The 15,152-nt window shown below is 38.4% G+C and overlaps 1 protein-coding gene across 2 annotated transcripts in view; it reads left to right on the forward strand.

The window, feature by feature from the left end:
- CEMIP2 (cell migration inducing hyaluronidase 2) overlaps nt 1–15,152 on the forward strand; it is a 37,354-nt gene that overhangs the window by 11,941 nt on the left and 10,261 nt on the right. For both annotated transcript variants that reach the window (XM_009959067.2, XM_009959068.2), the window contains 9 exons: nt 1,805–1,974; nt 4,460–4,669; nt 5,059–5,264; nt 5,852–5,921; nt 8,593–8,721; nt 10,361–10,449; nt 12,373–12,504; nt 13,002–13,037; nt 13,747–13,902. In XM_009959067.2, the coding sequence (XP_009957369.1) occupies nt 1,805–1,974; nt 4,460–4,669; nt 5,059–5,264; nt 5,852–5,921; nt 8,593–8,721; nt 10,361–10,449; nt 12,373–12,504; nt 13,002–13,037; nt 13,747–13,902 (1,198 nt within the window). The remainder of the gene's footprint in view (nt 1–1,804; nt 1,975–4,459; nt 4,670–5,058; nt 5,265–5,851; nt 5,922–8,592; nt 8,722–10,360; nt 10,450–12,372; nt 12,505–13,001; nt 13,038–13,746; nt 13,903–15,152) is intronic.

The raw sequence follows: 15,152 nt of genomic DNA on the forward strand, positions 1-15,152 counted from the left end.
TTGCAGTGCAGTTTGCATTCCACAGCATTTGTTAGTATGGGTCAGGTATGTTTTACTGCATTGTGAAGGCCCAGATATGGAAAAAGCAAGTCTTAAGTTCACCTTATATGTCGGTGAATACCAGGGTGCACGAAGCTGCCAAGCTGACTTGGTGCCATCGGGCATGACACTTCCTGGGCTTTGTTCTTGAGTGTCTCACGTTATGTGTGTTATTGAGCACAGTGTTTTAAAAAGCAAGCTTAACTTGGAGGTTGCAGTACGAGACTTAAGAAGGTTTTTGTCACCACTGAATAGTGTGCGTGCAAACTCTGTTTCATCTTGAAAGTCATGTTCATGTACTGTGGGAAAGCAGATGCTTTTAGGATTTAAACAAAATTTTTTTTTACAAGACTGCCAGTATGGCATGAAATACAAAATCTTGGCTGTTTTTTAGAAGTAATGCTATATGAAGTGTATATATACAGATCTTTAAAAGATGTTAAGGGCGATGAACTGGCCTATCTTGGATTATTTTCACCCTCAATATAGTTTCCTTTATCATAGTAACAGTTACTGTTTTAAAAATCCCCGAACCACACTATATATTTGTTCCACAGAGAGTGAATTTTCTGTGGAATGGCAAACTTCACATGCTGAAGAACTTGCCATCTTTTGAAACTGTTTCTTGTATTTTTAGCTATTTTGACCCCTTTGTAGTAGGAAAACTAAAATGTATTTTTTTATAGGAGGCCTAGTTGCTCTTTTTTCACTTGATTTTTTTTCATGCTATTCAAATACAGGGAAAAACAATAGGTAACCTGTCAAGGAGAGGAGTACAGTTCCATTTACAGACATCTATTGTCTTTAAATCCTTAACAGCAGGTAAAAAATGAATACCACTCTTGTTTCTGCTTCCTATTGTGGTAATGCCCAGTTTAGGCTTGTATCCTTTTGTACGCTTCGAAAGAATAGTGATAGTCTGTATTCAGGGAATCAATAAATGGAAAAAAGAAAAGGGGGAAAGAAATCTTTTTAAAAAATAAACAAAAATACACTTTTTTAAGGCTTACAGGATCAGACAATTTTCTCAGTTTGTATAGACAGATAAGAAATTGATTGTTTCTTTGGAAGAACAGAGTAAAACTGTATCTTGATTTCCCTATCTAGTTCATGCACCCTCATAACAGCTATCTAGAAAAGAGCAAACTTAGTTAGGAAAGCAAGCCCTTATCTCTTTCAGAGAGGAATCAATACAGTGTTTTCTAAAGGTGTTTGGCCTTATTTTCTGTTCTTAATTTTTCTTCAGAACAGATTAAGCAGCCAGCGTCTTTGCACTTTTAAAGCAAATCTGCGTCTGTTTCATTAAAAGTTTTCCAGATACTTTGGATGCATTAAAGCTTTTGAGTTTTATCCATTGTGCTCACAGGCTGTTGGACTGAAGTTAAGAAGCACTTGCAAATAAAATATTGGGATTTGTTTAGGATTAGTTGTCTTGCTAAAATGAAAAATACACAGACAGCTCTTCGTTTTGGAAGGAAGTATGGAGTAGCATACTTGATTTATCATCCTGCAAGATGCTTAACTATCATTGAGTCAACTGTAGCATGCAAGAAGAGAGGAATTTACTTGGTGTAAGCTGGGTTAATGTTTATCGTCTAACAATCGTGTGCTTTTTCTTAGCATAAGGAAAGCTAAGAGAGAACAATGTATTAAGGTATCTGGAGGCATGGGTTTTGTTGCTGCAAATAGCTTGCTTATATAAAATAAGTTGATTTTCTTTTTAATCAATGACAACTCTCCCCCCTTCAAAACTGTTTTTGGACAGAAAATCCTCAGTTTCCTCATGTAGGAGAAGTTATTGATGGAGTGGACATGAGGGCAGAAGTCGGAGTTCTTACAAGGAACGTCTTAATCAAGGGGGAGACAGAAAATACCTGCTATCGTGAAAAGGAGTGTCAGTTCTTCAATTACGACACATTTGGTGGACATATCAAGGTCTGAAAACCATTTTAAAGTAACTTTCTGTCATGTAAAGGCATGAACACCAATTCAAACAGCTGATGTGCATAGAAATGACTGTTCTCAGCTTTTGCAAGATTAGATTAAATTCATCGAGGCTTAATCTGCAGAATTGGAGGAAGGGATATCAATGCATGAAATGTTGTAGAAGCATCCAGTATATATTGCAACGTTGTGTGGCGGGGATTAAACTTTACAGGTGATATCCATGCGTGTGCATCCTGTAATACTACAGAATAAAGTTTGATCTCCCTTTTCTCTCTCTTCCTTCCGTTCACTGCCCTTCTCCCACCCCAAGTGATGAGCATTGTGTCCTAGAGATTTGCTGCATCTGAAGTTAGGCACTAGAGGGGAATGGAGAGGAAAGAAGCTGAGTTAGCCTATGGCGGGGTTTTATTTAATTTTTTTTTTAGGATTGGAATACTAAGGTTATGTAAAGAAACTGCTTCTAATTTCTCGTGTTACCATAAACATGAAGAAAGCTGAGGGAAAGTAGTATTATAGAAACTAATATTTAAACTCACATTCACTTAAGTTTTTAGATGAAAGGATTAAGCAGCAGCGTATCAGCTCTGTACTGACACTGGAGAAGTTTGAGGCCTTGTATTTTAAATGCAAATGTATTTGTACCCATTATGTGCTGGTCACAGTTTAAATCTCTCTTTCTAATATATTTGGATGCAGATTTTAATTTTATAGTGGTAGGCATAATGATGGGAAAGAAAATATGCCCTTTCCCTACTGTGTGGCAGCTTTCGTTTTGTGGACAAGAAGTAGGTGGGCTCAAGGCACTCTTTTGTGTTTAAGAAAGTGTAAGGAAAGAAGATAATGACAAGGTATGAATCTTGCCAAGCCTGACCTTGATTGCCACAATAGCGCCAATACAGCAGGCCTCTAAGGTGTCTGGAAGATAGAACATAAAACAAACATTTTGAGTCGTCAGAGTTGTTCAGCTGTTCCCAGGAGACTGTTCAGCATAGCTGAGTGTCTGCCAAACCTAGACTTGGGCACTAAAAGCATTTTTTGGCTTATGTTAATCTTGGGTGCTCAAGCAGAGGGAGCCTAGGCAGCAGCAGCAGATGTTAATGGCCTGATCATCCTGCATTTTCTACTGGTCGCTGGGACAGTAGCATAAGGGGGGCTTAGTGGCAGTGAGGAGAGGTGTTGGTTTGTAGTTTTGTGTCTGCGTTAGTGCTTTTAAGTGTTAACAGTCGGAGATGTTGGGGATGCCTGGTTTTGACCATACCTCTGTATTTTAGGCACACAAACCCTAGGAATGCAATTAAAGGAGAAAAAGAAGTCTGTATTATTAATTTCCCTAGAGGACAAAGTACATATGAAAATTGTTTTTTGATAGATACCTAGTACAAGTAAGTTGATGAAGTAACAAAAAAAGGTTTTTTCTTACCTTACCTCCTTGCAGTTTAGCCATTGCACTTGGTTTCTGTTTTCATAGCAGGTTAGGTGGAAGAAAATACTTCTGCTTTCCTGTGTTACTGGTAGAGCCCCATTATGGTTTTACTTTGTATTAGGTAGTCTTACTGTGGTGGTGTATGATTCTAAAGGCAATGCCATATCTTCCTAATAAAGAAGTTTCTCTGGAGTGCTGTGTACAGTTTTGGGTTCCCGTTGCAACTAAGATGTGGATGCACTGGTGTGTGTCCAGTGAGGGTGGTGTCGGAGAGTAGGTGAAAGATGAGTGAAGAGGAGCTGAGAGATCAATGCTTGTTTGGTGTGGGGCAGGCAGAGAGGAGGGGTCTTACAGCTGCCCTTGGGCCCTGGGGAGGGTTCAGAGAGGCTAAAGCAGTTCTTGGAGGTGAACAGTGATAAGACAAGAGGCAACTGGACCAAGCTTCAACAAGTGAACTTCTGCTTAGATACCAGGAAAATGAGAGGGAAGATCCTATCATATGAGCACCTCTGGGGCTGGAGGTATTCCTTGGGCAATGTGCTGAGCAGCTGTCTGTAGGCTGACCCTGTGCTGAGCTGGTGATTGGACCAGGTGTCTCAACAAGTTCCATTGAATCTGTATCATTCTGCGATTTTATTCAACTAAGCCTATCCCAGGTGGGCTATGCTGTTACAGCTTCAGTATAGACATGCCCTGGATGTGGGTGATTTCTGGTTTTTTGGACAGTATGTGGTTATACATAAAGAATATTTAACGTGCCGGGTGGTAAAGACCAAACAGTAAAGTGTGGCAACATGTCTGGTGAAAATTACTCTGTTATAGCCACACAGACGTTGAACTTTTACACCTACTTACGAAGGATACTGTTTTGTATGGCAGGATATAGAACAAGACATTAACAATTGCTCTAACATTTATTGCGTTGGCCTGTGGTAACTGTGTATGTCTAACTTCTGTACATCTGGTATAGATAATGTACTAACTTAAATTTCCATTGGTTAAAAAGCAAATAGTTGGTTATTTATTCTGGAATTCTCATTATATTTTTAGATTTTGAAGAATTTTACATCTGTTCATCTCTCCTATGTGGAATTGAAGCAAATGGGCCAGCAGCAGATTGGAAGTTACCCTGTTCACTTTCACCTTTGTGGGGATGTGGATGAAAAAGGAGGTTATAGTTTTAAAACTTACCTGGAAGGTCTTTCCATTCATCACTGTTTTTCCAGATGTGTGACTGTTCATGCAACTAATGGCTTACTGGTAGGTGCAAGGAGCGTAAAACATACTGTGTTGAAGTAAATGTTATGAAGAACATTTAGAGCAAAAATAGTCCCCTCCCCCCTTCAAGTTTAATGCTCAGCAATGGGGGTTTTTTTATTGCAATGTGTAAACGAACAAGTGCAAACAGTAACTTATTTTTGACAGATCTTACCATTACGTTTTTTCGTATTCTTCCAGGCAGCTAAGCTCTCCAGACACAGTAGTGTGTTTGTAAGGGATAAATGAAACTGTATGCTTAAATCATCTGAACTGCTGATATTGAAGCTTCACTCTGCATCTGTGCCAAGATAGTAAAACTAGATGGTACTTGTCAAATAAATCTCAGTAAATGGCATTACTACTGACATAATGAACTTGTATTTCTGCAGATAAAGGACACCATTGGCTATGACACACTAGGTCACTGTTTCTTCACAGAAGATGGCATTGAGCAGAGGAATACTTTCTTCCACAACCTTGGGCTAGTCACGAAACCAGGCACTCTTCTTCCTACAGATAGAAACAGCAGCATGTGTACTGGTATTAGGGATAAAGTGTATGGAAGTTATGTCCCAGTGCCAGCCACAGACTGTATGTGAGTATTTCGTGGTGAAGAAGTAAAACCAAACCAGCTGCAGCAGTTAAACTGCTGATGATCTCTTGACGATATACAGCTGGGAGCATTTTATGTATAATTTAATGAACACAAACACCTTAAATGTAGTTCACCTAGAAGTGGTATTTAAAAAAAAAAAAAAAGAATTAGCATTTAGTCTTTTATTAAAAGAGAAAAAATAAGTTGTTCTGTAGGAAGGTGGTGGTTGTTTCTTGTGATACTTGTTCAATAGACTTTTAAGGGTTCATCTTCTGTGTAAAGGCATGCACGTTCTCAAATTGTCACTGCTAGTTTTCTGCATACTTCTAATCTCTTGGAAAAGCTTATTAAAACATTTTATCATATGGAGTATTTGAACAACATTAAATAAAGTACTGTGCATTGAACCGAAAAAAAAGCATTTTTTTACTTCTAAATGTGGGAGGGGTTGTGATTTTTGTTTCATATGTGAAGCAATGACTTCTGATAGCAGTTCAGCTTTTTCTGATGTTCTTGTTACAAAGGTGTGATACTTCTGTAGGAGCTAGAGCTTTTCTATAGTAACTTCTTTCTGAATAACATTTCAGGGCAGTTTCAACATTCTGGATTTCTCATCCCAACAATCATCTTATAAATAATGCAGCAGCAGGTTCACAGGTGAGGTGTATGGATGTATTTCAAACTACTCACACCACTGATATTTGTAAAACCTGTAACATTTACACTACCAAAAATACGTGACATTTTTCTTTTTTATGTATGAGTATGTTCTTTTTATGTTTGGCAGCATATTGGCATTACAAGTGCAGGGTTTGTCTAGGTGTGCATTTAAGAGATGTCAAAAATCTTTGTTCTAGCTGGAGCAGAGTAGATTTCTTCCTTTTTGTAGTCAATAGACCTGACAATAGTGTCAATGCTTTTATTTCCAAAGAGACAGTGCATTTCCTATTAAGGCTTCTGTATTTTCTGTAGGTTGTCATGAGTTTACTGTGTGACGGCTTTGCAAGATTTGTCTTCTTAGCTGTAGTCATTGGATTGAAAAATGACTACAAAAATGTTCGTTGTGTAAGAAATAGCTAAAACTTTTATTGTGAGTCATTTATTTCCTATCAGTGACTGCTGATACACTTTTACTTGTGAATCTTTTGTTGGTACAAATCTTTTGTCACAGCTGCTTGTGAAGTAAAGCTGAACTACTTGGTACATGTTGTGGAGGAGCAGGCTGGGGTCTGTTCTACATTGGATGAAAGGCTGAGATGTGTGTGGTTTTGATGGACTTTTCTGAAGAGATCAGTGGGAATGGAAAATTGGAAAGGTGGTGGTGGTTGTTGTTGTTGCAAAGGCTCCAGTGCTGGAAGTAGAATACAAGTGTGTGTCAGTGTATTCTTAGGCACAGAGTACATAATAAACTGTTATTAATAGAGCAGGATTCAAGGTATTTAAATGAGTTGAAATATCTAGAGTATAAAAAAACTTAGAAAACTTTGTTTTGGTTTTTTTTTTTTTTTTTGACAAACTTTTCTAGTTGACTGTCTACCAATAGGAAGGATCTGGATACACTGAATCGAATCAAACCAGTTTGTCTCTTCCCAATGCAATGTCTTTCCATTTTGCCTGCTTTATGTAATATTCCTTTACCTTGTTTTAGCATTGCAGGCTAAGTTAAAAGAAACAGCATCCTTGATCTGGTGCTTAAAACCTGCATTGTCTTTTTCTGCCTCAGTAGTGCATCCCAGTAAATGTCACTTCCTTTTGTTACCAGAATGTGCATGGTCAGAGCAAGCATTTTTGTATGTTCGTGTTGATACACTTTACTTGCATGGATATAAACACATTAGTATAAAAGGACTGCAGCTTGTTACATTTCAGAAACAGATACTTCAGCTGTGTTGGTACAAACTCTGCACTGTAGAGCTTTTGCTGGTAGAAACTATAACAATTCACAAGCAAAATAATTCCATTGCCCCACCTCCCTGGCTCCTTCATTACACAATGAAGCCTATTGTAAGGGTATATCAGCAATAGATGTTTCTTTTGTTGGAGCTCTATATGGGGGCGGGGGGAAACCTTTTTCATTTTTCTGAATGCTTGCGAGTGCTTAAGGAGCTTTTAAGTTTATTAAATTTTTTTCCAAGCATCAGGATGTGTTTTGGATAAAAATTACTTCAGTCTGCCAAGCACAGAGCTGTGTTTAATTATACGTGAAGTAAGATTTTGGTATTTTTATTAATGGAACATCTACATTTGCTTTGGAATTGTTAATCACCAGAAATGTCAAAGTGTGTCATCGTTACAAATGGGAATATGTTACTGAGAAGCAGAATTTCCAGGACTGTTTGGAAAATGAACATATTCTCAGAGTGAAATGCATGAAATCTTTTAAGCTGGAGTGAATTGGCTTTATCCATGTTTCTTGAGCAGTAGGATGATGACTGTTTTTCATGAGATGGAGCACTCAGTACACAGTGTTTCTGTAGCTACTGTTTAACCCTTTAATGTGCCTTATGCAATGATTTTTTTTATTTTACAAGGGCACAGTGCATGTGGTCAGGCAAAATTTTTGACATTTGTAGGTATCTGCTATGCAGGTGCTGTCACGATGCCACCTCTTGTGAATCCAGATGTGGTTGAAAGCAGAGCTTTTGCGTGTCTCGTTTAGCAGATAAATCCAGCTTCTTTAAGAGCAGGGATGTTGCAGAAGTGGGGAAAATGAACAGATGCTGAAATTATTACTGCATGTTATTGGCACAGTGCACTGAGCCGGCCAGACTTCTTGATGTGCTTTATTCCCCTTCTTTTGAAAGCTCTTGTGGGTTTTTTGGCTGTGTCATTAAATTCTGATGTGAGCAGACATGAACAAACCTTAGTCAGACTGTAAAAGTAAGGAGGAGTGGATGGGTTTTGAGTATTTTACTGTAAGTGATATGATTTACCAGTAAACAAAGGAAAATCTAATGTGTGTGGTGCAATGTAACTGAAATGCAAAAATTACATTAACTCTGACACTTCTCTGGTTTGAAATATTAGAGGGTCTTAAATGTAAGGTGTTACATGGCTTCACTGAGAAGCAAAGCACTTCTTAGTGCATATTATTCACTAGAATATAGCCTTACTTGCAAAATTCTACTTTCTCACTGGACAGTTGTTTGAGACTTTATTTTGAAAAAATATATTCCATTGTGCACAGTTGGTTTGGGCTGTGTTCTTATTTGCTTCCTTACTTAAAATATCCAAGTTCAACTTAGTATACACTTATTTTGTGATTAGATACATACAGATATTAGTATCAGACTCACTTACAAGTAATGTCATTCTCTCTTACTTGCAGGATGCTGGAATATGGTATTTGTTCCACAAGGTTGCTACAGGAGATTCGCATAGTTTAGCCATTGAAACTAAGTCAGAGCTTACACCCCTAGGAATCTTCTATAATAACAGGGTTCATTCTAATTTTAAGGTAAAATATTATCTCATTTAAAAAAAAAAATAGGTTCTTCGTAACTACTCTATATTAGGACTTGTCTGTTTACATTTTAAGCTGATTAAGTGATGGATTTATGCTGTGTTTGAACTGCATGATTCTATCTAGGTATTGTACAAGGGTATTTAATCAGCATGTGTGTAGTTTCACGTCACATTTCAAGTATTCACTGTGTTTAATATCCTTGTAAGGCACAAACAACTAAAATCAAACTAAATCAAATTTTCTTAGAAGTAGCATTTCAGATACTACTCTTACCAATTGCATTGTTTTCTACGCTGAACCTTGAAGCATCAAGTTTATTACAGTTCTGATTCATCTAATAGTTTCCTGAAATAGCTGTGACTTTTTATTCCTGAGTCTTTAATGTACAGTAATTCAAGTGTTTGCAGGTGGTGGCACAGTCTCTTAACTAGAGATTAGGGTTCCAGGTTGCCTTCAGGAGCCCAGCCATTGGCAGCAGTTTTTTGTTAGAGGATTCTCAGCCTAGATACAGGCATTCAGTACGGTTTTATTAATGTGACTTTAGTGTCTTTTCCACAGCCAGGTAAGTGAAGTTAAAAGTCCTTAAATTAATGACTTAATTTGGAATCTAGCTGCTTTGTTTGTGTGTGTAGAGATATATATAGATATAGATAGATATAATGACATTTGCAAAGCCACCTAACTTAAAGTATTTTTTTGTGTTTGAAGTTTACCTAGTAAAGGATTCAGGATCACTATGGCACTTTTTTTTTACCAAGTGAGGCTGATTTTACTTGACAGTTTGGTGTCTGGGATACCGAGAAATGATATACTAGTTTATAGAAGTTGTGTTAACTGTGTGTTTGGAACTGTAGGGCATTTGTTCAGATTGGAATTAAAACATAGTGAACACAGAAATGCTTTATAAAGAAAAATGGTGCTTCAGCTGTATGGCTTGTATTATCTTTAAACAAGGGTAGGACTTTGTGTGCTAAAATTCCATGTTAAAAGACCAAACTCCACTAGTAGGTCTGAGGATCTACTCCTGTAGGAACATTCAATTGTAATCATAATTTGAATCAGAAGGGAGAGTACATGCAGGTATTTGTGCTGGTAATTCAGGTTAAATAACACAAATGCTTCCTTTTGCTTCTGTGTTCTCAAGTAAATTCATTCATACTGGATTATTCAGTTTCAAGTTGGTGATTTGCTTGGGCAAAAATCAGTTTCAGTGGTGAAGGAAGTTCAGTTCAAAAGTGAAATGCAAAGAATTGTGGTGGTTTTCGTTTCTGTTTTTTTCTATTTCTGAGAACATGGTGAATGCACCACAAGATTGGCTTCCAGATTTTTCAGAACAGCATCTGAAAATGAGTGTAAAACCTCAAATAATTACCTGTTGTGAAAGAAATCTGAAATGAACTTTGTGGATTTTCTGTTACTTTTTTTTTAATCCCAGGCAGTTCTTTTCCTCTGCTCAAATTAACATAGAGAGATACTGTTTTTCCCTTAGACAATATGTCAGTTAAGGCCAAACTGAAAGTTTTAAAGAGTTTCTAATAAATATATTGAATGTAATGTAAACTTTAAATTTAGAAGTTTATTCTATCTTTGGTTTTGGATAATATGAATTTTCTTTCGTTGCTTGTTTCAGGCTGGTTTGTTTATTGATAAGGGTGTTAAAACAACTAATGCTAGTGCTGATGATCCCAGAGAATATCTTTGTTTGGACAACAATGCAAGGTAAAGGATATTGTCTTTGGAGTGAGTGAAAAATGGCAAAGTTCTGAGATTGCTCTTACATTCACATGAGGAAAAACATTTTTAAAACACATAATTATTTATAAATAACCAAACAGTAAGTTTATATATATTCTTTTCCGTCATTTGCTCATCTGTTTTGGGAAAACGGAGCATGGTGTACCTTAAAGGAATTGGCTGTTTCTTCTGAGCCCTTGTTTAGGGTAGTTTTCAGCCTTGTAGGAGGCATTATTTCAAGCATTCTCTACTGTCATGCTCGAAGTATTTTCTGGAATTACTGCTAAAAGTAAAGTCTTACTTTAAAATCTGCTCTTTTGATTTATGACTTAGTTTTAATAATTGTTAGAAAAAGGCTTAATAGAGCCAAGTAGTACATCCACTTGCCTTTCTTATTGCTGAATACTTCCTGGTGTACATTCTAGACTTGGAGATCATGGCTTAGTGTTACAGTTCTACTAAAGGTTATTTGTGGAGGTAGTACGATGAACTGCGTATTCTTTAGTTTACAAAGCAAGAGAAAATAATAAAGAGTCTAGGAAGATTCTAGGTTATACTGTGCCTGGTTAGTCTTGTCCTGAACTTCAAATAAAATGGCCTCGGATAGTGGCCAAATGATAATATTGGATAACTACATCTCAGCATTTTATTGCGACAACTAAGCATTAAGACTGAAAATACAGTTCATAAGACTATCTTTATTTCTGATTAACGTATGTTTAGGATGAGGATAGTTAAGTGATAGTTGCAGAGAGGAAAGGTCCCAATTTTGGTGATACTGGATACTTCGTGATATGGAAGTGAACTTGCTAGTTTGAAGTTTTGACAGAAAACCTTTATAACCCTTGTGGGTTACCTCAGTCATAACAGGTAGTCAAGAGGAACATGAAGGGCAAAATGCCCTGTAAGAACCTGTAGTGTGTTGACAGGGCATCAACAGAGGATGCAAGAAACAGTGCATGAGATGGGGTTCATGTTTCACAGCAGCGAAAGAAGTGATGAGGCACTCTGTAACTATGTGAGGCCGCTAATCTTTGTACATGGAACCAAACTGGAGAGGTTTAAATGTTAATTGAGGAGCCTGAAAAACCAAACATTCACCGGTTCTCCCCCTCCTGCAAGGGGCAGGTCAGATCCAAATTAGAGTACAAGGTGATCAGGGTAAGGGGCATATATGTCTTTACTCGCTCAAAATGCGTTTTTGTAATATTTTTTTAATGTGTTACTGTTCTCTGGGATCTTGGGGATAATCAAATGAAAGCTTCCACCAGTCTTTAATCAGACTGTTTCTTCCTGTTGTCTAAAATAGGTTCCAGACATAACCTAATGTACAAGACCATCTTGGTAGCAGCTTGGAGTGTCTGGGTTGGAATAGAAAAATATCTCGCATGTGGGCAAAGAAGGAGCACTCTTCAACATCAGGAGAGTTTAAAAGATTTGAAGGAGCCATTAGACAAATTCCCAGCCTTTTTTAGTATAGTGCATGTCAGCCCTGTGTATTGTTCCAGGGAGCTTTAATTCCCTCTATCAAACTTTCAAATTAATGCTGCAATACAAGTGGGGAGGGAGTACTTCGGAGAGGGCAAAAACAAAAAGCAAGGGAATAAAAGAAGGTGAGCTGCAGCTAAAGAAACTCAGGGAGAGTGAGCAAAAGCCTGTGAGAGTTACTGAAAAAGAGAAGTTTTATATTCCTGCTTCATTATACCCCAAAGGCACTTTTCTAGAAGTAGAGAGCTAGAGATGCACCTGGTTTGGCTTCTGTCATTTGAAATGTGAAGCAGAGTGGATTTTCTCCCTCAGGTAGGCAGGAGTGTCTATCTTTCAGACTCTCTCAGCCCAACATATGACACATGTAAAACAAACAGCATTCTCATATTCAATGTTTGTGTTTTTATCTTTTTTACCCAGGTTTCGACCTCATCAAGATGCAGACCCTGAAAAGCCCCGAGTTGCTGCCCTGATTGACAGATTAATCTCTTTCAAAAACAATGATCATGGGGCCTGGGTCAGGGGAGGGGACATCCTCATTCAAAACTCTGGGTAGGTATCCAGAAGCAAACAGCTGCATGTTGTTCAGAAGTTTCCCCTGAAGCTTTGTTTATGAAAGTACATTACAACAGGGTTATAAGAGAAAATTGATGCCTAACTCAAGGAACTTCTCAGTGTCTTGAACAGCTTTCACACATCCCACTGCTTCAAATGAAACAAGTTTATATGTGATTAGATGGGAACCTGCCTTAGATGGCAAAAAGAAACTGTAATAAAAAGAAGTCTAGAAGTTGGTAGATGCAGTAAATTTGTGCTGAGGTATCTGTGGTTTCCCTGAAGCTTTCATGTTCCTGCTTAAAATATATAGAAAATTACTTGATTATTTTTTTTAAAGGCAACCTTTTTGTAAGAGTTAAGTGTGTGCTCGCTCTAAATTCCATTAATAGAAAAATTCAGGCTTTCTTCATTGCGTAGCAGGATGTGCTCTTACAGTAGCTTATTGTAGGATAATCCAGAAAACGTAACTGAAGCTTCGAACTTTCTTTTAGGTTTGCAGACAATGGAATAGGTTTGACATTTGCTAGGTGAGTACTTTATATTAATCACTTCTGGTTTTTTTTCTTGCCTAGAAGCTTAGAAAATATGTGTCTGTGTATTGAAACCAATAGGTATACTTTCATAAGTCTGTAGTTTCATTTTTGGGCCCAGTCCTATTTCCAGTGCTGCAGATGATATTATAAAGGCCGTAAACTGACACAGCTGCCAAAGCTTGCAGTTTAATTCAACCTGTGCTTGACTTACACCACAATTTGCTGCCCCTTCACCAGAAGGGTTATGTTTATCCAGGTATTTTTGGTATTGTGTGATTCCTTAGGCAGTTTTAATTTTCCTCCTGGAAAGCTGAAAGCAAGTAATGGAAAAGAAAGGGGATAAGCATTTAGAGGGGGCAGAGTCTCTTTCCAATAAAAGAATGAAGTAATTTAGGTAGTAAGCCAAAGCTGCTGTTATTTAGGTTATGACAAAACTGGTTCTAGGGTTGCAAAAGTGGGCTGTAAAAGAAAGTGCTGCATTACAAAGGGAGAGAGAAAATTTAATGCTTAGCTCTCTACTGGCGTTTCAAACAGCGTACAATACAGTTAATGATTAAATGTATTGTTCTGTGTATTGTAAATGAAGTCCAGACTGCTCTGCTTTAGAAGGACTGTTACAGAAGTAAAAGTAGGACTGTGACTTGGTGCGTTCATCTGCTGCAGAGTCTTGGCTAAAAGCTTATCTCTGACATTGCTTTGATAGTGATGGGAGCTTCCCAAATGATGAAGGTGCCAGCCAGGAGGTATCAGAGTCGCTGTTCATAGGTGAGAGCAAGAATTACGGGTTTCCAGGCGGCCAAAATAAGTATGCGGGAACTGGAGGAATAGACAACAGGGCACGCACTCTGCCTAGAAATCGGTGAGTATGTTATGAGTGAAGGAAGTAGAGGTGATACAAGAAACATTGCCTGTATCAGATGTAAACACTCTCCTTGATTGAGCTGTTAGAGATTAGGAGTCTATTGAAGGTGACGCTCTTTTTCTTTTTAACACTTTGTATGCAGCTGTATCCCACTCACCTTTTCACCTTTTTGTTCAGTTCCCATCTGATGCTACCACAGGTTGCTTTTCCATACTGATTTAAGTTATCCTGCTTTAACAAAACCTTAGTCTTAAACAACATTTGGGCCTGGAAGAGAGCAAGAAAAATCTTTCGGGTAAAAGGATTTCAAGGGTCAGTTTTAAGACTAGAGACTACAGTCTGTCTGTGACAAATCCCAATCTGTGACTGCAATCCTTTTCTTTACTCTCTGGCTTGCTAGTGTGCTTGTTGAACATGGTACCAAGTCCTACCCTTGCCACAGAATAGGAAAGAAGGGTGAGGAAGGTTTGGCCGTCCATTATTTTTGCTGCTTAGCTATTTAGAGGGAAGAAGTAAATGTGGTGGTGATATGTGAGGTACTCAATCTAGTTGAGCAGAATCACAGAACAGCTGAGGTTAGAAGGGACCTCTGGAGGTCGTCTTGCCCAACTGCCCTGCTCAAGAAGGGCCACCTAGAGCTGGTTGTCCAGGATCATGTTCAGGTTTAGAATAGCTTCAAGGATAGAGACTCCACAGCTTCCCTGGATAGCCTGTGCCAGTGCTCAGTCACCCTCACAGTGAAAAAGTTTCTACCGATGTTCAGGAGGAAACCTCTGTTTTCAGCTTGTGCCCATTGCCTCTCATCCTGTCACTGGACACCACTGGAAAGCACCTGGCTCTGTCGTCTTTGCGCCCTCCCTTGAGATATTCTTAGACATTAATGAGGCTCCTGTCTGAGCCTTCTCTGCTCCAGGATGAGCTGCTTGAGATCTCCCAATGTTTCCTCCTATGGGAGATGCTCCAGTCATTTGATCATCTTTGTGGCACTTCTTAGGACTCTTCAGTAGCTTCATGTCTGTCTTGTACACTCTAGGTGTGGCTTTAGCGGTGCTGAATAGACAGATCACCTCCCTTAGTGTGTTGGCAACACCTCTCCCAGTGCAGCCTAGGATACCATTTGCCTCTTTGCAGCAACGGCACGTGTTGGCTTGTGGTTAACTTGGTTTCCACCAGGACCTATAGGTTCTATTCCCTGGTGCATAGGGCTGTTCCTCCCTAGGTGCAGGACTTTGCATTTCCCCGTGTTG

Source organism: Leptosomus discolor, chromosome Z (assembly GCF_034619465.1).
Source record: "Leptosomus discolor isolate bLepDis1 chromosome Z, bLepDis1.hap2, whole genome shotgun sequence".
NCBI classification, from domain to species: domain Eukaryota; kingdom Metazoa; phylum Chordata; class Aves; order Leptosomiformes; family Leptosomidae; genus Leptosomus; species Leptosomus discolor.